We start from the raw sequence: 24,426 nt of genomic DNA, 5'->3' as shown, positions 1-24,426 counted from the left end.
CAAAATACAAACAAGTTAAAATAGGCACGACAAAATTATTGCATTGTTGCATATTGGCAACTATAAAAGCAATTAGATCAAAATACAAGCAAGTTAAAATAGGCACAACAAAATTGTGCGTGTCTACGGATCTTGTAATCTTGCATGATGATTCCACATGATCCTACAAATCTCATACCTTTCTTACGAGCCAACAAGACATAGTGGTTCATGATTGTAGCATCGCACGATTCTGAGTCAACATGCGATTTTGACTACCATATTTGGAAGTGACTCTTGGAGATTACAAAAAAAGTTCTTATGAAATCTTATACCATGATGTCTCCACTTTTGATTTGATCTTTTGTGTCTCAATAATGGCTTTTCTCTTGTCTTGTAATTCTTGTATTTTCACTTTCATGTCCCAAAAGTCTAAAAGTCTCTTTCTTCCCTCCTTTATAAAATATTTTTATAAATAAGTCTTTGATACTTTTCTTTTGTGTCTTTAGAAAGAAAGCCTAATCAAAATTTTAGTATTTGTTGCAAGCATTGAGTGCAAGTATGTCTAGCAACATAACTTGATTGTGTTTGCTATTATTATGCTCTTTTTTTTAACCCATTTATATCAAATAGGATCATAGCTTTGTTACGTGATACAAATAGTTTATATATTTTACTATTTAAGACTTATTTTTTCAATGTCAATCTCCAACAACTCCTTAGTAAAATCCAATTTAAATGTAAAATTATGCATAACTTAAATAGGAATACAACCTAACATGTATGAATTGTACACATCAACACACCCCCACTAAAGATATTTCACTATATACAATATCTAAAACAATACCTTACCCTTATAAGAAAAAAAAGCACTTTAAAAAAAATGCTTATGATACAATTTAAAACACTATAAATTATTAAAACTATTTTTAATTCATTTAAAACTTTTTTAATGCATTAAAAAATTTTAATCAAGTAAATAATGATTTAATAAAAAATTATTAAAAACAGTTTAACTAGACATATTTTAAAATAATTTTTAAATGTTTAAGATGAAAAGAAATCTTCATAAAGTATTTCAATTAAATAAATTTGAATCTATAAAATTAAGAATAATAATTCTCTTAACCTTACATAATTAATTTTATCTTTTTATTTTATTTATCTTTAAAACATCCAACTTGAAGGTGTGACCATTTGCATTTACGCTTAAGGTAAGATCTATGTTTTATCCAAAAAGAAAAACTATTTATAATAATTATACATAAAAATATAAGTAAATATGACTATAAATTTTGATCTATAAGATAAAAAAGTAGAACTAAAAAATAAATCTTTTGACACTTGAAAATTAATTCACATTTTCTCTTTTATCCTCTACAATAATTAAAACTAAACATATTTTATCCTTTCAAAATCTATTTTTTTCTAATATTCATATCACTAGAAACTTAAGGTGGCTTGAACATGCATTTTACACTTAAATAGATAAAATTGACCTGAACTCGATAAGGAAAAGCACAAATAGACTAGGTTTAAAAAAGATAATATGATTATCTATTCATAAACTACTCAACAACACTTATAAGAGGAGAATTATTAGAGCATACTCACTCAAAATAAATAAACAATAATAAAATACAAACAAAACAAACAAACTCTTCAACATGGTCATATCATACAAACCATTTACTCTGAATAATAGTTTTTTTTTTCAAAAACTTCATTATTTTTCCTTTTTTTTTCCTTTTTTCTTGATTTAATGGCTCTGTCAACACAATAATAAAACTTTCTATTAAACTATCGAGAAAAGACTTTAAACAAACACCGATTAAGGTATCTTTGCTATGAATTAGAGATACAAAGACTAAAATAAAAAATACATAATGTATAAAAATTACAATGAAAAAATTATTATATATAAAAAAAATTATAAAAATATGAGATAACTAAAAATAACAATAATAAATATTTTAATTATGTATTTTATTTAGAAAATTATTTACAAACTTTTTTATATAAAATATTAATTGAAAAAATAAGTTTTGTGATGGAAAAAAATATTTAAACCAACAAAAGTATATAAATAGTAATAACATCTTATTTTAAAAGTGACCATTTAAAATAAAATGGAACTAGTTAATAGCTCGTACAATAGATAAATATTTTATTTTAAAATAAATAAATTTTAATAATTAAAATTAAAAATTTATAATTTTTAAATATATATATATATATGTATATATGTATAATAAAATTAATTTTTATGAATAAATTTTATTAAAAAGATAAATATTTATGAAAAATATAAAAGTTTATATAGGTCAATTAAATTTTCTAATTTTAAATTAATAAAATTTGGTTTTTGTCAATTTATTTCTACATAAACTTCACAAATTTCATTTTTACTTAAAAATTTAACAAATTAAATTAATTAAATATCTTCTATTATAAAATAACTACCAAAAATTCAAATTATACTAAAAATAAAAACATAATTTTTATAATCAAATTTTAATTTCATATTTAATTTAATATTTTAAATTATATTAATTTTCTAACAAAATTTTTAATTATAAACTTTTAAAATATTTCATATTCCAAATCTATCATAAACTCTCAAATATTTAAATAAAAATAATAATTTGAGAGGTTTAATTTAAAAAATTGAAAGATAAATTAAATTTATTCAAATTTTAAAATAAAAGACCTAATTAACAAAACAAATTAAATAGCCAAAATAACATATAATTCAAATTATACAGAGAAAAGTGCAACTATCCTTGTTTTATTCAATGAATCGGGTCGGGTTGGGCCTCGATTTATTCGGTCAATTCCATTTAGTCCGACCCGACACGACCGGGTATAGTTTATGATTTGGTTAGAAGTGATGTGTATGTTGCTTCAATTGGTACACTGCGGAGTGAAGCAGCAGTGATGGGAGAGGCAGAGGAGAAGCAACGTCGTCGTTTAGAGCTTGAAGAAGCCCTTGAAATCCAATCCCTAAGACGCATCATCAGTGCTTACCTCAAGTATCACTCCTTTTCCCCTCTTCAATTTACTATTAACATTTTTATTAAACCTCACTTTTTCTCTTCAATTTTTGAAATGATCACTCAACAATTTAAGCCAAAAACAAGTTTTGTTTTCTCAACTAGAAAATGTTCCAAAAATTAGCGATACTTCTTTTCTATACAAATCGAAAAAAAAAAAAGAAACGAAGCAGTTGTTTCCACTGCTCCGTTTTGTTTTTATTCGATTTTGTAATTTTTTTTTTCGTATGTTAAGCGGAGATCAACATGGTGTCGATTGGAATGATTTCACTGCTTATTCGCCACTGATCACATAAAAACACACGAAGAAATTGTTTGATTTGAGCATTTTTGTAAATTTTCTGTCTGCTACTTTTTGATATTATGGCATCAAGGTGATCCTTTCTTATTACAATTGACAAATGCAAACACAGTCATAAGTATGTGAAGTCTCCAAAATATTGTTGAATTCCTTAGCTGTCTTCATATAAAAATTTTATGGTCCATTATGTTTTGTTTGTTAATTGTATTCAAATCTGATAGTACTTGTTGTCATTTCGGGTTTCTGTCATAATATCTACAGATAATAAGTATGTTTTTGTCGTCTTTTTTGTTGGAAGTAACGCTAGAACCTTTTTTTCAACCGACTTATCATGCAGCTATCCTGATGCTGCAGAAGAGGATGTTAGAAGATATGAGAGGTCTTACAGGAAGCTTCCACCTGCTCATAAGGTATTTTTTTTTCTCTCTTGCATTTGCTTGGTATTATTATATAGTTTCTGTTGGTTTTATGGTAAAAAAGCAAAATAAAATAAAGAAAAAGAAATGTGCAGAATTGTAAGAAGAATGAATGGAGAAAAAACTCAACTTTTATTCAAAAACAGCAATTCATTTATAATAAGTCAAAAAAACATAAACTGATTACGTAACTGAAAGATTTGATAACAAACTAAATTATTTTTAAAATATCGAAACCACTTATTGACTATGATACTAATTTAATAAACTGAAATAACAAAAAACAACTGATAGCAGTTTCAAAAGTATATTATTAACAGTTTCTTGTGGGTGGATTGCATGCTGTTTCCTATTTCTTGGCCTATCAGATTTGATATGAACTGCAGCATAAATCTAAGTCCTTATAGAATAATGATTTAATGATACTCCATGGTATTACACTGTTATTTCTGGCTTGTTACATCTTCCTTAGCTTGAGGAAATTGGGTACTCTTTGGCCAATTCAAACTGTATGGATTGAGCTTGTTGAACTCTTGCCTGTCATTGTTGATATGGATGCAAAAGAGAAAAAATGTTGCAAACACTTTATGGATCACTTCTTGGTTGGATTGCCATTTTGTTAGGACTGCAGTTGAGAATATGGGTTCAAATGGGGCCAAGCCCACACTATGGAGAGTTTGCAGTAGAAGAAAGAAGAAATGTAGTGGCAAGGAGAGAGTGACATGGCATAGAGAGAAGAAATTTGTTAGCCAAGTAGGAGTCCATTATAGTGGGAATGGTATGTGAGAGAGGGGTATCTTTTCAGAATTGAGAAGTTGGTTATGGATGGAGAGCAGTAGCTCTTTGTAGGAGCCTAGCTTTGTGGCGATAGTACTCATTTTACTGGTTTTCCTTTACATATCAACTAATACCAAGCTCATTCTCTCAATTTCTCTTGTTTTAATTGCTTTGTTTCCCTGTTGGTTTAATTGGTTTGCATCAAATTGGTCTAACTTGCCGGATATATGAGAGGGATATCCACTCTGAGGGATCGATGTTTCAGGCATGACAATAGAAGTGAATGCCACCAAAGAAGAAGGCGGGGAAAGGAGGAGGAATGGAAGCAATGTTTGCTGTTCTTGAAAACGCAATGGCAGCCATCAAAGCTACCATGGTGGAGATGAAAGCCAAGTTGAGGAGAATCAAGCTCAGCTTATCACATTATTAAAGAAGTTGGAGACAAGGTTTCAATGGATATGGAGGATGAAAGTGAGGGAGAATGAGCCGATAACAATGGCAAGGAAGAAGAAGACAATGTGGGCAAGAAACATTCAATGGAGAAATCAAAGTCTAATTCTGGAATGAGGGAGTTATAGGGAGATTCCTTAGATGAGTTCCGCCAATCTATGAAGAAAATTGAACTTCCCATTTTGACGGAGAGGACCCCGGAGCCTGGATCAGTCATGCTATTTTTGAGTGCAAGAGACCCATCTAGATATGAACATCAATCTGGCCCAACTTTGCATGGGAGGGCCCACCATCCATTTTCTTAATTCTCTCTTGGATGACGATGGAGATATGATGTGGGTGCAATTCAAAATCTAGTTGATGGAGTGATATGGAGGTACAGTAGATGGCAATATTTACAAACAATTAGCGGCGCTGCATGCCTGCAGCAAAGGGGAAATGTTGATGAGTATATAGAAGAGTTTGAGCGCCTTACATAACAGGTGAAGAAGTTTCCCAATAATCAACATTAGGGTACTTCTTGCACGGGTTGTGAGAGGAAATTCACAATTTTATACGTACTCTCAAGGTGTTGGGTCCTAACTTGTGTTCTTGATTGATGGATTTAGCTCAAGCATTGGGAAAGGAGGTATGGAGGAAAGATATGAGCATGAGTCTTGCGCGATAAAATATAGGTCGGAGGTGTTTTGGGCCAAATATGAGTTAAAGGTTTTTTTTGAGTCCAAAATGGAAGAGATGTGAGGAGAAGGATTGGGTTTATATCAAAAGTGGAAAGGAAGCTACGATTAAAGGGAGTAGTGATGGAGGGTCCTATGGGCTAACACTACACAAAACAGGACAAGCATGATAAGGGTAGTATTTTTCCCAAGGACAGAGGAGTAATAATTTTGTCTTATCATGTGCTCATGGAATGCAAAAAGAAAGCACTTTGCTACAAATGCGGGGGATGATTTCACCCTATCAACCAATGCCCTAATAAACAACTTTGAAATATGGTTATGGACAATGATGGGGATGAGGAGGAAGTTGGAAATATGTTGGTAGTGGAGTTGGTGAAAGAAGATGACCTTGAGGGTGAGTGAGTGTAGCATCATGTATCTTGAAAGTTTGCTCATGAACCAAGAATTCAAGTAGCAAACCTTGAAACTCTGTAACATGATGGAGTTCCAATCTTGATATTAGTTGATACAGGAGCAACACATAATTTCATATCATGAAGGCTGGTGACGAGTATGGAATGGATAGTGGAGAACACTAAGGCGATGAGAATTTGATGATGACGCAGAATCGTTTAGGGATAAAAGAACAATTGCAAAAATATTTGAAAGGGAAATGCTACTTGTATTATTGAATGATCAAAAGGAAAATACAAGAATGATATTCCCACAGAGCAAGGCTCCTAACAGATAGCTATTGCTATTTGTCTCTAACAAATTCCATAATCTTCTTTTTTGATTCCCTCTCTCCTCACTCCATCCCAATATAACATAAAATCACTCAAAACCACCTTGGGCCCACACCAAACACACTACACCCCCTGCCACTTCATCAATCCCTATTCTTCTTATTCCTTCTTACATATACCCTCCAAACGGTTGGCCTATTCAATTGTTGCTGCACCAAATTAGCACTTGGCCCATTGACTCTATTGGATCTCCAACAGATTAGGGGATGGATATAGAGTGGTGACAAAAGGCTTTTGTAAGAATGTAAATCTGCAGGAGCCCCCAGCGGTCCTTGCAACCAGAACAGTGACCAAAGATGGGGAATCTATTAGTCAAATGTTGATTCAGTAGAAGGGAAAACCTGTTGAAGAAGCAACATGGGAGGAAGAGTTTAATATTACAAGTCAATTTCCCAAGTTCAGCCTTGAGGACAAGTCGGTATTCAAGGGAGAGGCAATGTTACACTATGGATAATTTACACTAAAAGAAAGAAGAAATGTATAGGCAAGGAGAGTGACGTGGCTGTGAGAGAAGAAAGTTGTTAGCCAAGTAAGGAGTCTGTTATGGTGGAATTGGTGTGGGAGAGAGGGGTATCTTTTCAGAATCAAGAAATTGCTTCTGGATGGAGAGCATTAGCTCTGTGGTAGTAGTACTCATTCTACTATTTTTCCTTTACATATCAGATAATACCAATATCATTTTGATAGAAACTGGTATCTTTATTAAGAATACAAGAAGAAGCTCCCAACATTACAGGATAAAACACACATTCAATAGTTCTTCGAGGGACTGCACCTCCTAAGCCAAAGGCCCTAACTCTCATAATTGACAAACCAAGGTTCTATTGAGAATTGCACTATTGCAAATGGCAGAAGCCGATGACTATCAAAGTTCTTTACTACCTTCTGCTGTGTCTGGTCTTTTATGTCAAGAATTTGATTCCATCTCTGAAATTCTCTTTTTGTCATCAATTCAACTGAATATTCATCACCTATGTCTGCATTCTCTTCTACTATATCATTGGTCCCCTGCACCTCGACTGCAGGGTTCTTCTCTGTTTCTGTCTTTGTATGCTCTTTCCCTAGCCTTGGGTTGCCTTTCATATTGTGTTCCATCATTTTTTAGAGTGCTGCAGTGGATTGCCTCATCAATTCATTTGTTCCTTTGTTTCCAGCTGCATCTCATCAAATTGCTTCTCTAACTTCTTGCTCGAAACCATCTTCTTGCTTTACCCAACTATGTTTCAGGTGATTTCTGTCCAAGAAACTTGATATTCCTTCAAGAGTCTCACACATCTCAACAACTTGAATAATGAAAATTTACAAACACTCCAGGTTGAAATTGACTGCTAAAAGGTTGAAACCAAGAATCAAGTGTTGCCTCACCTACAAGCTCTGAATCGGAGCTCTGTTACCAGTGACAGAAACTGGTATCTTTATTATGAAATACAAGAAGAAACTTCCAACATTATAGAATAAAACACACACACACGACAGTTTTTCAAGGGACTGCACCTCCTTAGTGAAAGACCATCTCTCACAATTGACAAGCTGACCTCTGTCTCTTCCTCCCTCTTATTTATGGAGGCAATATGCCTTATTTTGTGTACAATCTCAACCCTGCGAAATTACTAATTAAGGCTAACTAACTAATATATTGTAATTAACTAATTAAGCTAAATAACCAAGATATTATAACTAACTACTACTATGTCCCTAACTAACATCATAGCAAACTACTAATGGGGGTTACCTAACACATTCTCTCTATTTCCCTTGTTTGAATTGCTTTGTTTCCCTGTTGGTTTAACCAGTTTGCATCACATTTGGTCTTGGTTCTGTCCATTAGAATATGGGTTATTGTTGGCACTTGGCACTCTGTGGTAAAGAGATGGGTTGGAACCTGCTTTTATTATTATGGAAATGGAGACAATATGAGCAGAATTGTGTGACTGATCAGTCAACAATTATGTAAATTTATTTACAGGAATTATTAACCCTTAACATTGTTTCCGCAGCTCTTTAGTTGCTGTCTTGTAATTTCTATTAATTCTTTGATTCCTTTGTTTACTGAACCTTTTATTCTGCATTTGTAGGCTTTGTTATCCCATTATCCTCAAAAGTTTCAAAGATTACGCCGGTACATTTTACTTGCTCTCTCTCTCTCTCTCTAATCTTATAAAAAAATGCCAAGATTTCTGAAGTTGATGCTAATGATGCTTTATTTGTGGAACAAGGGATGATTTGAAATTCTGCCTGCTAATTACTTTCATAGATAATTTTTGTCTTCAACAGAAAAAGCCCTTTGGGAGGATTGAATAATTTTGTATTTTAGAGCATATAAAAAGCTGTTTTAACCTTTTCTATGCGTAGTTATACTTACTACTTATTTATAACATATGGTTTTCAGCATATGCTTCTCTTCTCTATTTCTCAACAACATATAATATAATTATAGGATTTTCTAACCTTTAAGTAAGGCATATACTGGTTTTGGTAGATGTGTTGTCTGTGCTTTCTCAGAGTTGGGTATCTATTTTCAAAATACATTGTTTGACCATAGGGTTCTTTTACAATGATAATCTTTGATATGCTATACCTGCTATATTTTTTTGGCAAACATGGAAGTTTTCTTCAAATCAATTACCAGATTAAATGCCTTCTAAATAAAGAGTTCAATTGGATGGAATTCAAAAAGGTACTTGTTAAAGGACAAATTTGAATTTTAACAAGAACAATTCATAGTGTAGGGAGAAAATTAGTGAGGATCTTTTTATTTTTATATTTTGGTGCCTGCATGCGTGAACACTGTGCCATACAGTTCTCATTTTCATTTTCATAGTGATTTTACATCCTAAAAATGGATTAACAGACATGAAATGACTGCATATGGACATCATAGCATGTTCCAGCAGTTAATAATTGATAACGATGTTTATTTAGTCATGCAGAGGTAAGTATGAATGAAATTTTAACTTGAGCATTTAAATCTCATAATCTTGTGGTTTGTTTTGCTTTATGATGGTGCAGGTGTATCTCAGTGAATTCTCATTTCATATTCAGCATGCTTCAGGTCTGAATCAACTCTTTCACTGGCTAATACCTTGGTGTTATGGTAATACTTGATATTGGTGTAATGAACTTTGTAGGCATTCGAACCTCCACTTGATATGAGCCAAGACATAGATTTTAGTGAATATCCACATGCTGAATGTGCCCAGAAAGATCATTTAGTTTCTGAAGGGATTAATGCTTGTCCATGCGAATCAGGCCCTGTGAGAATAACATGTTCTGTATCTGATCAACATGGTTGCGTGGAATGTAGCAATCAAACTTGCAGGTCACCAGCATTGGTGCATCCCAAGGAGGTTTCTGCAGCATTCATGACTCCACTATCCTTTTTGTTTCACTAGATAAGAATTGTGGTTTTTCTATGGTTCTATCATTGTTTTTTTCATTTAGAAATTTGACCCTGTAGATAACAACAGGAGGTGGACATTGAGAATCACCACCAGTCAAATACTGAGAGCCATTCTACGAGCATGATACATGCTAAAGAAACTAGTGAATATTGTGGGAGTCCTATTGCTGATTGCAATGGCAATGTAATTCCATATCTGTTTTTATATTGTAAATTTTCTCATTTTTTAGAATATAGCTATTTAAGTATGTGTGCATATTCCTTGTGGTTAATGATGTTAATGCTATGATAGTTCTTGAAAAAAATAATCTTGATACATTTCAGAGCAATTGAACAAAACCAAACTTCACTTACTACTGTTGATATCTTCCTGCACTTTGGTACCATGGACATTTATGTTCAAATATAATATCTGTTAGGTTCACTAAAGCATGTCCTGATATGTTGGCACTTCTCTTTCATCCTTCTCCTCTCAGATTTGTTTGCAAAAATTCAAAGTTGTGCATAACAATTAAATCAATGACAACTGAGACATGTTACCTGGAGACAGCAACATCTAGGTTTTGAATCTCATTTGATTCATATTTTGTTTACTTGACCTTTATGAAATGTTGAAGTGAAAGGTACCATTCTGGATGAATATTTGAGTTGTAAAGAAAGATCTTTCTGCTCATCCTTTTAATGTGTTTATTCTGTCTCAACTGAAAACATCATTGCAATCTTTTGTAGATTGTCTTTTTATAATTGTATTAATCATTTGTTGATACTAAATGATGTGCTTTTCTTGCTATTCTTATCTTCATCCCTTTCTAACATCTTTATTTCAGGACCCAGTCACCTCATCACGCCAACAATGGTTGGATCCATCTTTTCAATTTAATGTTCCTTTAGTTGATGTAGATAAGGTATATTTGTGTTTCCAGCATCATTCTTTTCAGTTATTACATGTTCTAATGCAGGATAAAGGAAGGCTTTGGATTTTAATGGTTAGAGGTTTTCATGAAAGAATCAATGGTACTAATTAGATGGTGGCTGGACCAACCTATGAATTTATGTTTTGGGGTTTGATGGATTTTGGATCATTTTCTTAAAGGAATCCTTAATGTTGCCTCAAATGATTGCTGATTTGAGCAGTGGACAAAGTCAAAGAGATAGGGAAGAAAACGGAAAATAAATATACTTTATTTTTGCTGCAATAATTCATAAATCTGTCTTCTATCAAAAGAAAGCATTGCTGTTGTTTAACTAGACCTCAGATTACTTAATTTATATTTTTGCAAGAATCAGGATATAGGAATAGAATCAAAATGTTATAAGGACTGACAGGCTTTAAAATAAAACCCTTTAACACCTAATTAACATAAACTGAAGCTCAGTTACAACAAAACACCTTAAAATACTAAACTGCCTAATATGATCAGGTATGCCAAGTGTTAAGATGTCCCACACCCATGGCAAGGAATAGAGGTAGAATACTCCTTATAAGGGTTTGTGTAGTCCTTCTCCCATGAGCTAGCCCTTGGGAGTGAGTTGGGATCATGTTTCTAAACATGATACGAGAGCCTATCCAGTCCTGTTGGGCCCCGGCAGATGTCTAATCTTGGGCGTGAGAGGTGTGTATCAAGATGTTCCACATTGGTTAGTAATAGAGGGAGGATACTCTTTATAGGGGCTTGTGTAGTCCTGAGCTAGCTTTTAGGAGTGAGTTAGGTCCAAGTTTCTTATACCAAGATATTGAGAAATGTTGATCTTTTAAAACTTAGTCATTCATGATGCTGGCATATCTTGCATTGTGTTAAAATGTTATTTAGCACTGATGGTACAAGATTTTTAACTTTGATAGATGGTTGTGTGCATTTTTGTTAGAATTTATTTAGAATGTATGTAGAGGGTGAGCCTTGGAACAATGGTAAAGTTGCTGCTTTCTGATTTGGAGGTCAAAGGTTCAAATCTTGGAAACAGTCTCTCTGCTTGTGGGTAAATGCTGTGAATATCTTCCCTCCCTAGACCTCACTTGGTGGGAACCTTGTGCACAAGGTTGCCCTTATTTTATATATCTTTAGATTATCTTAGCAGATCTTTGGAATATAGTGCATTATAGAGTCAATTTTTCACTAATTATGGAAGCAATCTGATAGAAACAGGTTCAGATATTAAAGATTATCTGTATTGATAGAAATCTAGTAAAATCTAGGTATTTGAGAGACCTAGTTCTCTCTTGATGCCTAAAGTCCTCAATTCTCTCTCAATAACTAGATACCACTCCCTCTCAACCCCTTTTCTTATTTATAGGCATCTTCCCTTATTTTTCTAGATGCTGCTTGCCACCACTCCACAAAGGTTGTCAACGATGTCCGCTCCATGTGCTGCCACTGTTTAGGCATATGTGCCTTTTTTGGCCAGTTTCTTGCACCGGGTCCTAATCAGCATGGCCACCAATGACTCTGCCTCTGATTCCATTACCTTTGTCACTTTCACCACGGTGCCACTCATCCTGTGCGAAAAATTGCTTGGTACTGCCAACTACAGTACTTGGGCTGTGGCTGTCAAATTGTGGTTTCAGGGTCAAGGCTGTGAAGACCACTTGATGAAACAGGTCAAGGACATCCTGTCCAAGGATCAAGTCCAGTGGGGAGCAATTGATGCTTCTCTATGTAGCACTCTATGGTTCTCTATTAACCTCAAGTTGCAGCCTCAATACCAGACCTTTAAGACTTGTTATGATGTTTTGGACTAGGGCCAAAAAGGTCTATTCTAATGATGTTATTGTATACAGCGTTATCTCCAATCTTATTTCTATTAAGTTGGAAAAAATGGATGTTCAGACCTATCTTCATTGCTTAATTGCTGATTTTGAATTTCTCATGCCTTTTATTGATAATGCAGTGACACATACAGAACAACGTAGCAAGTTTTTCATTGCCCTTATTCTTACTAGTCTCCCACCTGAGCTTGACTCAGTGTGGAATTAGATCTTGTTTGCTTCTACTGTTCCCTTATATGACACTTTTTGTGAATAGCTGCTGGGTCTCTCCACTCCTCATGCTTTTGAGCATTTCTTTGTTCCTTTCCGTTCTCTAGGTAATTCCTCCACCCACATTTATTACTGTCATTGTGGAAATAATTGTTAAGATGTCCCACATTGATTAGAAATAGAGCCAGAATAGTCTTTATAAGGGCTAGGGCAACCCTCCTCTTATGAGCTAGCTTTTGGGAGTGAGTTAGGCCCAAGTTTCTTAATATAATATCAGAGCCTATTCAGTTTGAACATTGGGCTGCCCACAGATATCCAGTTCTGTTGGGTCCACCCATGCATATGTCTAGTCCTGCAAATTTCATACACTAGATGTCCAGTCTTGAGCGTGAGAGGGGTGTGTTAAGATGTTTCACATTGGTTAAAAATAAAGCCAGAATACTCCTTATAAGAGTTAGGGCAACCCTCCTCTTATGAGTTAGCTTTTGGGAGTGAGTTAGGCCCAAATTTTTTAACAATAGTGAAGGCTGTGGCAGGCATTGTTAGCATTCTAGTTGTGCTTATCACCAGTCTACCAGTGTTATGTCCATATTGAAGTAGAATGCCGCACCAAGGCTAGACAACAGCCTAAATTTGTGAATGTTGCTTAGGAAGCTTCGACTGGTCCTTCTGATGATGTTGCTGTTTCAGCTTCTAAATATAACAAATTTCTCCAATTCAAGGCAGCCATGTATAGTGCACCTCACCTGTCACAGCCATTGCTCAGAGTGGTAATCTTGTAGCCTTTGTTTCTTAGTCCTCTTCCCTTGGGCCTTTGATTCTTGACTCTAGTGTGTCTAAATCATATGTCTGGTAACAGTTCTTTTTTCTCTTTTCTGTCTTACCTGAACTCTATGCTAAATGTTTTCTTAGCAAATGACTTTCAAATTAAAGTTTGACACAGTGTTCAAACAAGTCCTCTCCTGGATCTCTCTTGAGATTCTGTCCTTTATGACCCTGATTGTCCTTTAATTTAATTATCATTGATAAACTTAGTTTTACGTTGCCCTATTTTGTTGTCTTTGCTTATAACTTTGTTCTTCTCCAGGATTGACGTAATGGATAGACAAGGAGTCAGACATGAGTATTAAAGATTATAATCTCTCATCCTTGGTTGTGTGCGTCGTTGCTTCTTACTCACTTACTCTCACGTATTAGTGTTTAGGTCTTCCCAATCTTAGTAAAATGCATCTTATGCTACTAAGTTTGTCCAAAGTCATGTCTTTTCAATGTGAATCTTGTCAATTAGGAAAGCATATTCGACACATAAAGATTGAGTCAATAAAAGAGTTGTCTCCATTTGCTTTGGTTCATTCTGATATTTGGGATCCTAGTCAGGTTAGTTTCATTTTAGGGTATCATTACTTTGTCATTTTCATCATTGATTTTTCCCGTTGTACCTCGTTATTTCTGAAAATTTTTTATTTATATCACAAGGGTTTTATTCTGAAATTGTTAGACCCTATGAACCTAAGTGGACAAGGCCAATCCAACTCAGTCATGGACCTTGGATTTGGAAAACATATTGCAGGATAAATAAGAAGGGGCAGAATGAGAAGTAGAGAGTAATTAGTTATGGACAACAAATGAACGTGTAATGTTTTCATTTAGTGTGGGGGAAGAGAGAGAAGGAATCAGTTATGCTTTTTGTCTGTTAGCAGTGGCAAAGGGTGCGAACCTTTGTAGGAGCTTTGCTCTAGGTATTGCAGAATTGATTCTGCAGTATTTTTCTTCTTTGTTAATAATACAGTTAATATCTTTGATCTGGTCCATGACAGAAATTCAAAATCATTTTGGTTCCAGCATTAAAATTTTACACATTGATAGTGCTCTAGAATATATGTCTGCTTTGTTTCAATCCTTTTTGACCTCGTAGGGAACTGTTTATCAAACTTCTTGTGCTCGCACGTCACAGAAAACCTGTTCTCCTGAAAGGAACATCACTAGTTGAAACAACTTGTACTTTACTTTGTCATCAAAATGTCCCTCTTCGTTTTTAGTGGGGTTCTCTACTCACGACATGTTAATATTAGAATTATAATTAGCTAATTCGTATGATTGATTTGTGATTTATAGGCCCACAATTCATTGTAATTGTTTCTGTGAATACTAAATAGTATAAATACATGTGGTGCGCTTTAGACTTAGACACAACATTCCTGAATATCTTTTTGCTTTCTATAGTTGACATATGAGCAGCTCCTGAATTCACCATTATGCACTGCCCATAGCTCCAAAATTGGAATAATATTTAATAGAAACTGGTTCAGATGTTGAAGAAAGTTTATTATTTATTTATTTTTATAGAAATCTAGTACAATCTGGGTATTAGGGAGACCTAGTTTTCTCTCAATGCCTAAAGGCCTAATCCTCCTTCAATTAACAAGATACCTTTCCCTCTCATCCCTTTTTCTTATTTATAGGCAGTATGCCTTATTTCTCTAATTATCTCAGCCTCAGCCCCAACTAACATACTACCTAGCTCCCCAGCTAATTAATTATTGGGTTACCTACAACAATCTTAGGAGTTGTTCCTGCATTTCGTTGTTTCCTGTTTGGTTTCTTCATTTAATTAGGGTTAGTAGTCTTGTACTCTTGTTACATTAGCAGACTGGGAGTTGTGTTTGAACCAGTAGTGTCAAACTAGTGTTTGAACTAAATTTTAGCATAAGTAGATCATACATGTGTGTTTTGTATCACATTATATCTACCAATTACATACACGCACAGTGATCTTGAACCATTAGATCATTGTAAAATCAGAGACATAACTGGATCTCTCATATTCACATGTGCCCATGCACAACAAGGGAAGCTTACATTGTTTTGGAAAGAAAATATGAGGGATAGATGATAGAATGAATGAAAATTAGAGATGTATCCTGCATTTATCATGTCTAGATTCATTATCAATTTTCTCTATTTTTTTTATTCTTTGATTCCAAAACCAACAATTAAGGTGCCATTGTTATCTATAGGGTAAATTCAAAATTAAGTACAGGGTCAAGAGCTTCTTTGTCTTAAGTGCTCTGCTAAATCAAGCTCAAGTTTTCAAAGAAAATGCCTGCTATGAAACTAGTCCCTTAAGTTGCTTGCTACTACTAGATTTCATTAATGCCTTGCCCTGAAATTTTGTTTGTCATGATCACTTCCTTGGAAATGTTTTATTTTATTTTTAAATATTCTGTGCAATTGCATGATTAAAATGATAGTTGTCAACTCACATATCGTATGGAATGTACATTCTTGAAGAAATAAATTGGGCTCATTTTTAAATCATTGCATGGTCTTAAAAGCTCAGGGCATTAGAGTAAATGTCATTTTGATCAGTCTATTATGAACCAACAGTTGTAAATATATCTTCTGCAGCTGCAACCTGCAAATCAAAGTCAGATTAATCAATTGCATGTGATAATGGAGCTATTGTGTTGCATCACAGCTGGTAGCTGCAAAAGGAGGTCTTTTGTGTCTCATTTTTGGGTTGCAGCTGTTGTGCCCAAAATTGTGGCTGCTATAATGGGCAGGGGCTAAAAGCCCAAATTTGATTGCAATTTCTTAGTTATTCTTGTGATTTCTAGTGCGTTTGTTGCTTTGGAAACATAGTAGGGTGATAGAAACTGGGTATCTTATTAAGAAGAATCAGGGATGAACATCAATTACATGGATATTGCAGTTCTTCGAGGGACTGCCCCCTCCAAATCCAAAGGCCCTATTCTCTTACAATTGGCAAGATTCCCCTCCTCAATCCCTTCTACTTATTAATAGACAACATGCCTAAAACTATGTCAAGCTAACTAACATATTGTAACTACTAATGTGGGTTACCTAACATAGGGTTTGAAACTCTTCCTCCTTAAACATTCATGCAACTCACCCGATCCTCCTCTGTTATGTTTTTCCTTCTTCCTTCACACTTCAACTTCTCCTAATTTTTATTGAATGTGTTGTTTCTTTGAAATTTGGAATTTTCCGTCAGGATAAGAATTCTGGTGAAGTGATGATTTTTTATGGTTTCGTTGTTTACCTTTATATTATTACTACTTTTTCCTCAGGTGCGATGTATAATAAGGAACATAGTTAGGGACTGGGCAGCTGAGGTACTGCTTGTCTATTTGATGTTTTTTCAATACAAATTTTAATTTTGTTTATCACATGAAAAACTTGATCATCTGCCCACCTTTTTGCTTCTGCAAATGTATCTTATTAGGGTAAAAAAGAACGTGATCAGTGCTACAAGCCTATACTTGAAGAGCTTAATATCCTATTCCCTAATCGCAGCAAAGAGAGGTAGAACATAATACTCTTGATAGTGGCATAAATGAAGTTCTTAGATGTGTTGAAGATTGTATGCACAATTTGCTTTTGACTAAAAGCATGAAATTTCTTCAACAGTTCACCTGCCTGTTTAGTTCCTGGTGCTGGACTTGGTCGGCTGGCCTTGGAGATTTCCTGTTTAGGTACATATGTATTACCAGGCTTGTGTATAGGAATTATGTTTACTATACTTTTACTAAAACTAATACATCATATTATGATGCAGGATTTATCAGTCAAGGGAATGAATTTTCATACTACATGATGATATGCTCAAGTTTTATTCTTAACCAGTAAGAATAAGAGTTGTCTCTTTCATGTTGATCTTGTTAATATTATAATATTTAGTTATTTGTTTTGAAGTCACAACGTAATGATTTCTTGTTCTGACTTTGAGTCTTGTCTCTTTTTGTTCTCAATCAAACTTGGCTTGGTGGATCATTTAAGTTCCCAAACTGCTGGTGAGTGGGCAATATATCCGTGGATTCACAGCAATTGCAATTCACTGTCAGATAGTGATCAACTTCGTTCTATTTCAATACCAGATATTCATCCAGCTAGGTATATACATTGGTTCTTCCAATAATTTTTTTTTTTCAGATGAAAGAAATGGATATGGAAAGGAACAACCATCCATAATAATTGTTAGATATGTAATATAAAATTATTCATGTATCTTAACCTACATCTTGGACTTTTTGGATAGTTAATTCATGATTATAAGGATTCCTCCTTAGATATAGAAATAACGGGAAATTCATTGAAGAAATAAAATATTAGCTAACCCCCATTAGTAGTTAGTTATGATATGTTACTTAGGGACCCATTAGTAGTTTGTTACAATAAATTAGTAAGTTAGCCTGAATTAATTTATGGTTGGGTAGGTTGAGATTGTAGAAGAACTAAGGCACATTACCTCTGTTAATAAGAAGGAGGTAGAGAGAGAGAGAGAGAGAGAGATCTGCTTGTCAATTGCGAGAGTTAGGGCCTTTAGCTTCGGAGTTGCTATTCCTTGAAGAAGTTGAGTGTTTTATTCTGTAAAATGGGGAGTCCTCCTTGTTTACTAATAAAGATACTAGGTTTTTATCATTAAACAACACTAATGATTAATATAAAAGAGCTTCCCCCTTTGCAAATTTTCCAATGACTCCTAAAACAAGAGAGCATTATTTCCCCAATCATGCTTAAGGGAAGATATATTCCAATTTTATGATTGAGCATTCCATTCTATCTAAAGACACCAAATTGCAACATAAACAACAACAATTAAACCTTATTTCTCTAGGTGACATCAGTTACATAAATTACACAATGTTATTAAGTTCGGTCAAAAATCAAATTATCTAAAATATTATTTATCACTAGATCTCATTTAATAGTTTCTTAAGTTCTTGTGGTTTTCTCTCTGTCTCTTTTTATTGGGTTAAAAGATGTGTCATCCACACTCCTCATTGATGACTTTAGTGGCCTTACTTTGCTTGTTTCTGAATAATCCAAATTGAATTTTTGTCATCTCTTTCTCAATATGTATTATTTTAATATTCTCGCATACAAAATTATTTTTAATTTTGTCCTTTCTTGTATGACCATATAAGATAATTGTTTGTATAATAGTACAATAAAACTTTCATTTTAGTTGAACGAGTACTTTATAGTTACAAATAACTCTCAATGCATTTATTTACTTTAATCACTCTGGTTGTATTCTATTAGTAATATTTTCATTAATTTTTCCATCATTTTGTAGAATATATTTCAACTACTTAAACTTGGAGACTTGTGGTTCTATGTCAGCTCCAATTTTAATTTCTAGTGCATAATTATCCTCTTGTTTCTCATTAAAATTGCAATGCACATACTCTATTTTACTTCTGTTTAAGCGAATAGTCTTAGATTCTAAAGTATGTTTCCAAAGTACAAGTTTAAAAAGTTAACATTGTCTTTTAATTTCTCAACTAAAATATGTCATCTGGAAAGAACATGCATTTAGGAATAATTTTTTGCATATCACTTGTAATACAACTAAGACTAGGTTAAACAAGTAAGGACTCAAAGTGGAGCTCAGATGTAAACCTATCCCTACAGGAAAGTCCTTAGATATGTCTCTAGGAGTTCTCACACTTGTTACCTCATCATACATGTCTTATATAGCTTGGATATATGCTACACGAACCCCTTTCCTCTCTAAAGCCTTCCACAACACTTCTCTTAGCACACAGTTATATGCTTTTTTGAAGTCAATAAAAACTACATGAAAGACACCAAATTGGCGCAGCACAGCAAATTGCTGTAGAACTTTTCCTTTCTTGCACCTGCCAATCACTGTAAGGTCTGAGTTTTGTGAGAATAATTTTCAAGGTACTGAGGGTTCATACTGGCTAATATTATGGGTCAAGTAGTAAATTGCAACAACTCATACAAGCTTAGCTCAATAGCACTGCTGAATAACAAGAACCCTAACAGGTTAATTATTCTAACACTTACCTTGAAGCTGGTGCCTATTATACTTTGTTCTTGTTAAGAAAGAAAAAAAAAATTTATTAACTACAAAATATAATGAACTCCATAAGATCTCATGATGTAAATGGCTACCAAAAAAATCACTGATTAGTATAGAGGATAGATAACAAAATGAATATTAAGTCCTAATTTTCAAATTCAACTGTGGGGCAGCTTGTTGATTTAATAGATAGAAGAATAGGGGATGAGACTTGCAACAGGTAGATAAGAAAAGCTAGAAAAGTGCACATATCTGGGGGAAGATAAAGCAGATAGAAATCGTATGGTGCTTAGCTGCAGAATGTTGTGTGGAACAGCCATCACTAATAATGATGTGGCAGCATAGCAACCTGTTCGCCACTCAAAAAAATCCAAAAATTTAGGCTCTTGCTAGATTTGGTTGATCTACTCTGCTTGGTGCTCGATTGATTTTATCTTCACCCACTGGAGAATGATGATTGCCCAAATTATTGATCCAAATGAAGTGTCTATAGGAAAAAAATTTCTGAGGACTTAAGTGTGCAGCAGCAGTTGGTGCATGCATTGGCATCTAATCTATTTTAATGCCAACTGGACTTGCACTTTATAGTTTGATGCCGTGAATAGAAGTCTTGGAGGGATTTGTCATTGTCTTTTACTGGCCAAAGCAATCTATCCAGACAATAAGGTGGCATTGTTTCAAGGTAAGAAGAGGAACACTATTACCAAGAATATTTGTTCCTGGGTAAACTAAGAAACATATTTGGTCAAATTTTAATATGCCTAGGAAATATTTTAAAAAATCAAATGATAAAAAAGAAAGAATAAAAGTGAGAATGGAAGTTACTACTCAGGGTATATGATAACTTCTAATATTGTCCTGGGATTGTATTATTCCGTGCCCTCACCATGGTTATGAAGTCAATTAAATTATAAAGATGACTTATTCCTGGGAATCAAATATGCCAGGGAATATTTTTTTGAAACTCAACAAACATGGGAATGATACATTCCCAAGTTCATATTCCCAGGAATAATTTCACAAAACTTGAAACAAATACATTCTAAATTTTCAATACACAGTTCCCTTTGATAGAAACTAGGTATCATATTAAGAAGAATTAGGGGTGAACCCCAATTAGAAGGATAGAAGAACATTACAGTTCTATGAGGGACTGCTCCCAAGCGAAGGCCCTAACTCTCTCATAATTTTGACCAGATCTCTCCTCCTTAATCCCTTCTACTTATTTATAGCAGCATGCCTAATTAACTAAGTCAAGCTAACTAACATATTATAACTAACTACTAATGGTTAACTAACATATTGTAACTACTAATGTGAGTTACCTAACATCCTTCCTTTAAGGATCTACAAGTTACAACCAAGGTGCACAACATATTTAGTGATTCTCTTCCCAACATGAATTTTGAAGCTGGATAAGTTCATATATAATGCGAAACTTTTTGCTGATGAAGCATTGGAAATGAGTCAAATGAATTCAATATGATGTTGCACAAAAGTTGCTGTTGGTTAAACAATTTGATTATCTTGTTGCATTATTAGGCTTGAAACACAAGACATATTCAAATAGTATGTTCCTGTTATGGAGAACATTAGTAGCTTGGAGAAATACTAAAATATTAATTTATGGTATGATATGTCTTGTAATCATAATATTCCTGGTTTCAATATACTGGAGCAGTGCAGGAATTTCTGAAGGCTTTTCAATGTGTGGAGGTGACTTTGTTGAAGTCTACAGCGATTCAAGCCAAGTTGGTAGGGCAAATTATCTACAGCTATATTCCTTTTTATTGGTGATACTATATTAGCGGCTCTAAAAAAGGCTAAACTTAAAAGTATTTAGAGTGCTCTGGTTATATTCCTTATGCATAAGCTTCATGCTTTGTTGATTCATCATGTTAAATTAAGCAAGACACAGAGATTACATGTATTGAATTAAGGAATCTTTCTTTGCTACAGTGATTAGAAAATGAGCTTCAATAGATGTTTTAACTTGTAGGGTCTATGAAATGATGAAATTTAATCATATACTATGAACTACTAATTTATAACTGTATTATATAATGTGATATGGCACTTTTTAGTGTTTGCAGCCTGAGTTAACCTCTACTGCTTATGCATTTTGATAGAATAGATTAAACTTCTTACATGATGCTGATTCGGAACTTAATTAGCATTTTCTTTTCTGCTTAAATAGTTCATTTGAATCGTGATTGTTAGGATTTGAAAAGAGCCTGAATGCTGCATAGTTCTCTACTAATTGTTTGACTTTATGTAACAAATGCAACTTAGGGAGCATAGTCCATGGATCACCCCTTTTCTGTTTGGAGATACTAATAAGAAGTTAATATATCTTGCACAAACTGAACTTGGCATTATTATTCCTACTTTGCACATCTGTATGTAATTATCCATCCTAAATGTGATATACCTAGTGTAATAATTTCTAAAGAGACTTACAATGGCCTTGCAGGTGCATGGGATGCAGTTGTTACTTGTTTCTTTATTGATACTGCTCATAATATTGTTGAGTACATTGAAATAATTTCAAAAATTTTGAAAGACGGGGGAGTAAGTTCCTGAATCCAAAACTCCAAATAGATCATATGTATCTAACTTCTTTACCAGTCCATCTGTACCCTTTGCCTGTTGCTATTCTCATTTCAGTGCTGTACTTCATATATGGTGGCATTGACATCGTGACAGGTTTGGATAAATTTGGGACCTCTACTTTATCACTTTGCAGATATGTATGGACAAGAAGATGTAAGATTCTTTCTTTTCACTTACTATATGGGATCACATGCTTGGTGTGGAATATCTTACTCTGAAATTTGTCCATAGGAAATGTCAATTGAATTGAGTTTGGAAGATGTTAAAAGGGTTGCGTTGCATTATGGATTTGAATTTGAGGTAATCTCATCTGATTCATTTGGACAATTCCCTTCTGTTCATGCAAGTTAATAATCATATTTGCATTATCTTGTCATGAATTGCAGAAAGAAAGGACTATTGTGACAACATACACCACAAATCCTAGATCAATGATGCAAGTAAGCTTCTAACCGCACACAAGTCTAGCTAATCTTAATCCCTAGCATACTTGTGTGACAATCTTAGTTGTTTCAATTCAGAAATTCCAAACCACTTTATCAAAATGTGACTATTATTTATGTTGGTTATTCTATGTAGCATGTACTAATGTTTTACATGTGTGTGTATGTGCACACACGTGTGTTTGATAGATTTGCTCATAAAAAATTTGGAAATTTTCTTTTCATTTGGTAGTTACACATTAATGAACCTATAATTTTCGATTTGGGTGATGCTAAATTACGGAAGAGAAAATTTCATTGTTTGGACAAAATTTCACAAAATCATTAACACTGAATCTACTGATAGCTTTTGTTGAATATGCTAAATTGTTTATGATCCTATTTGCAGAATCGTTACTTTGCTGCGTTTTGGACAATGAGAAAAAAATCTGCTGCAGTGCAGCAGCAAGTGCCCTGAGAATGGGGGATTCAATTATTGTGATATGAAATATAAATTAGTTCTCTTCTACTTGTCAGTTTGTGTTTTTGCTTGTTGAAGTGGAGACTATCCCTATTTATGAAATCCTGGCAATTTGTCTTCATTGGAAAGTTGAATTTGCTTTTGGTTAAAAACTGTGTATCATGAATATTTTTGATAATCATATGCATGCTAAATGGTTTATGCATTCTTGGATATTGTATGAGAAAACTTGAGTGTTGATTGAAGGTTGAAAAGTCCCTTTCCTTGCGAGTGACACACAAGCGGGGGCTTTATTATGTGATAGATAGATGATATTTTAAAGTTGAGTTTTGGAAAGCTCAAGGTTTTCATTTCGGAAATGCATTGGATAAGAGTGGAAGCCTAGTTTAATGTGTAAGAAGCCAAGAAAGCAATACGATATGAGGGAATTTGTAATGAGTGGCCAACGTTAGGTGATGATTTTTTACATTAGAAATGCAAAATGACAAATAGAACTTGATATACAAGAAAATTAAAGTGACAAGGACTTTTCAAGCATTTGTACCAAACTTCATCTTTGTAGGAAGTGCATCTTTGAAGCTTCTAATTAGATTGAGTTTTTCCCTTCCGGAGCACATTTATGTAGCATTTTTTGAAGGCTTTATAACCTACATGGAAGCACGTCCCCTCCCACAGCCCATGTAACTTGTTTCTATTGAGTTTTCTGACAAATTTTATTAAGGCTAGTGAAAGTGCGGTAAGTTCTAATTGAAGAAAATAAATAATAACGAGGTTGAGATTTGGTGAAACATTAAGTGATGGAAACTTGGGCCCCCGAAGTTGTTAATGCCTGCTTGACAAGAAAATTTGACTGGTGTGTCCATTTGATGCCTAATTACTTCAAGTTAAGTTGACGCCAGTCCATTTACCTTCGTCACCATAATTAATGATGATGCATGTTATAACGCTTGTAGTATAATCACACAATGTAAGTACGTCGTTCTCTCGTATATACAATTATTTGTGTAACATCTTCAATTCAATTTCGTATAAAAATACATAAATAAATTTTATAATAAAGAACATAAAATAATTTTTTTTTATTTTATAGATTTAAAAATTGAATAAAAACAAAACTTATATTTCCTCTATGAAAATTGTATAAGATTTTACATTATTTAAACTTTCAAAGAAATAATTTCAAAACTCTAAAGTAATAAATAAAATTTAAATTTACGTTTGGCAAATTATTTAGTTCAC

General features: G+C 33.7%; 1 protein-coding gene across 2 annotated transcripts; it reads left to right on the top strand.

The window, feature by feature from the left end:
• The first annotated feature begins 2,888 nt into the window (after positions 1 to 2,888).
• Positions 2,889 to 23,316, top strand: LOC113855709 (carnosine N-methyltransferase-like). Of its 2 annotated transcripts, XM_027487341.1 has the most exons (18): positions 2,889 to 3,014; positions 3,674 to 3,746; positions 8,520 to 8,563; positions 9,454 to 9,496; positions 9,573 to 9,791; positions 9,912 to 10,028; positions 10,672 to 10,749; positions 16,910 to 16,954; positions 17,065 to 17,144; positions 17,250 to 17,314; positions 17,398 to 17,464; positions 17,619 to 17,732; positions 21,353 to 21,426; positions 22,145 to 22,242; positions 22,378 to 22,437; positions 22,516 to 22,584; positions 22,671 to 22,724; positions 23,116 to 23,316. In XM_027487341.1, exons 1-18 carry the CDS (start codon positions 2,920 to 2,922, stop codon positions 23,182 to 23,184), a joined length of 1,464 nt encoding a protein of 487 aa, XP_027343142.1. In that variant the 5' UTR covers positions 2,889 to 2,919; the 3' UTR covers positions 23,185 to 23,316. The 2 variants fall into 2 exon arrangements, 1 of the variants encoding a protein (XP_027343142.1); XR_003502855.1 differs by lacking the exons at positions 22,671 to 22,724; positions 23,116 to 23,316 and adding an exon at positions 18,919 to 18,953.
• The last annotated feature ends 1,110 nt before the right edge of the window (positions 23,317 to 24,426 follow it).

Source organism: Abrus precatorius, unplaced genomic scaffold (genome assembly GCF_003935025.1).
Source record: "Abrus precatorius isolate BTA unplaced genomic scaffold, Abrus_2018 Scaffold1, whole genome shotgun sequence".
Classification (NCBI taxonomy): Eukaryota; Viridiplantae; Streptophyta; class Magnoliopsida; order Fabales; family Fabaceae; genus Abrus; species Abrus precatorius.
Note: the sequence above shows the minus strand (reverse complement) of the source record. Positions and strands in the feature narration are given on the sequence as shown.

Excerpts from the sequence above, each read along its gene's own strand:
- LOC113855709 (XM_027487341.1), top strand. The coding sequence starts at position 2,920 with ATGGGAGAGGCAGAGGAGAAGCAACGTCGTCGTTTAGAGCTTGAAGAA. Across the intron at positions 10,750-16,909 it reads CTTTAGTTGATGTAGATAAG|GTGCGATGTATAATAAGGAA; the intron begins GTATATTTGTGT and ends CTTTTTCCTCAG. Across the intron at positions 17,465-17,618 it reads TCAAGTTTTATTCTTAACCA|TTCCCAAACTGCTGGTGAGT; the intron begins GTAAGAATAAGA and ends GGATCATTTAAG.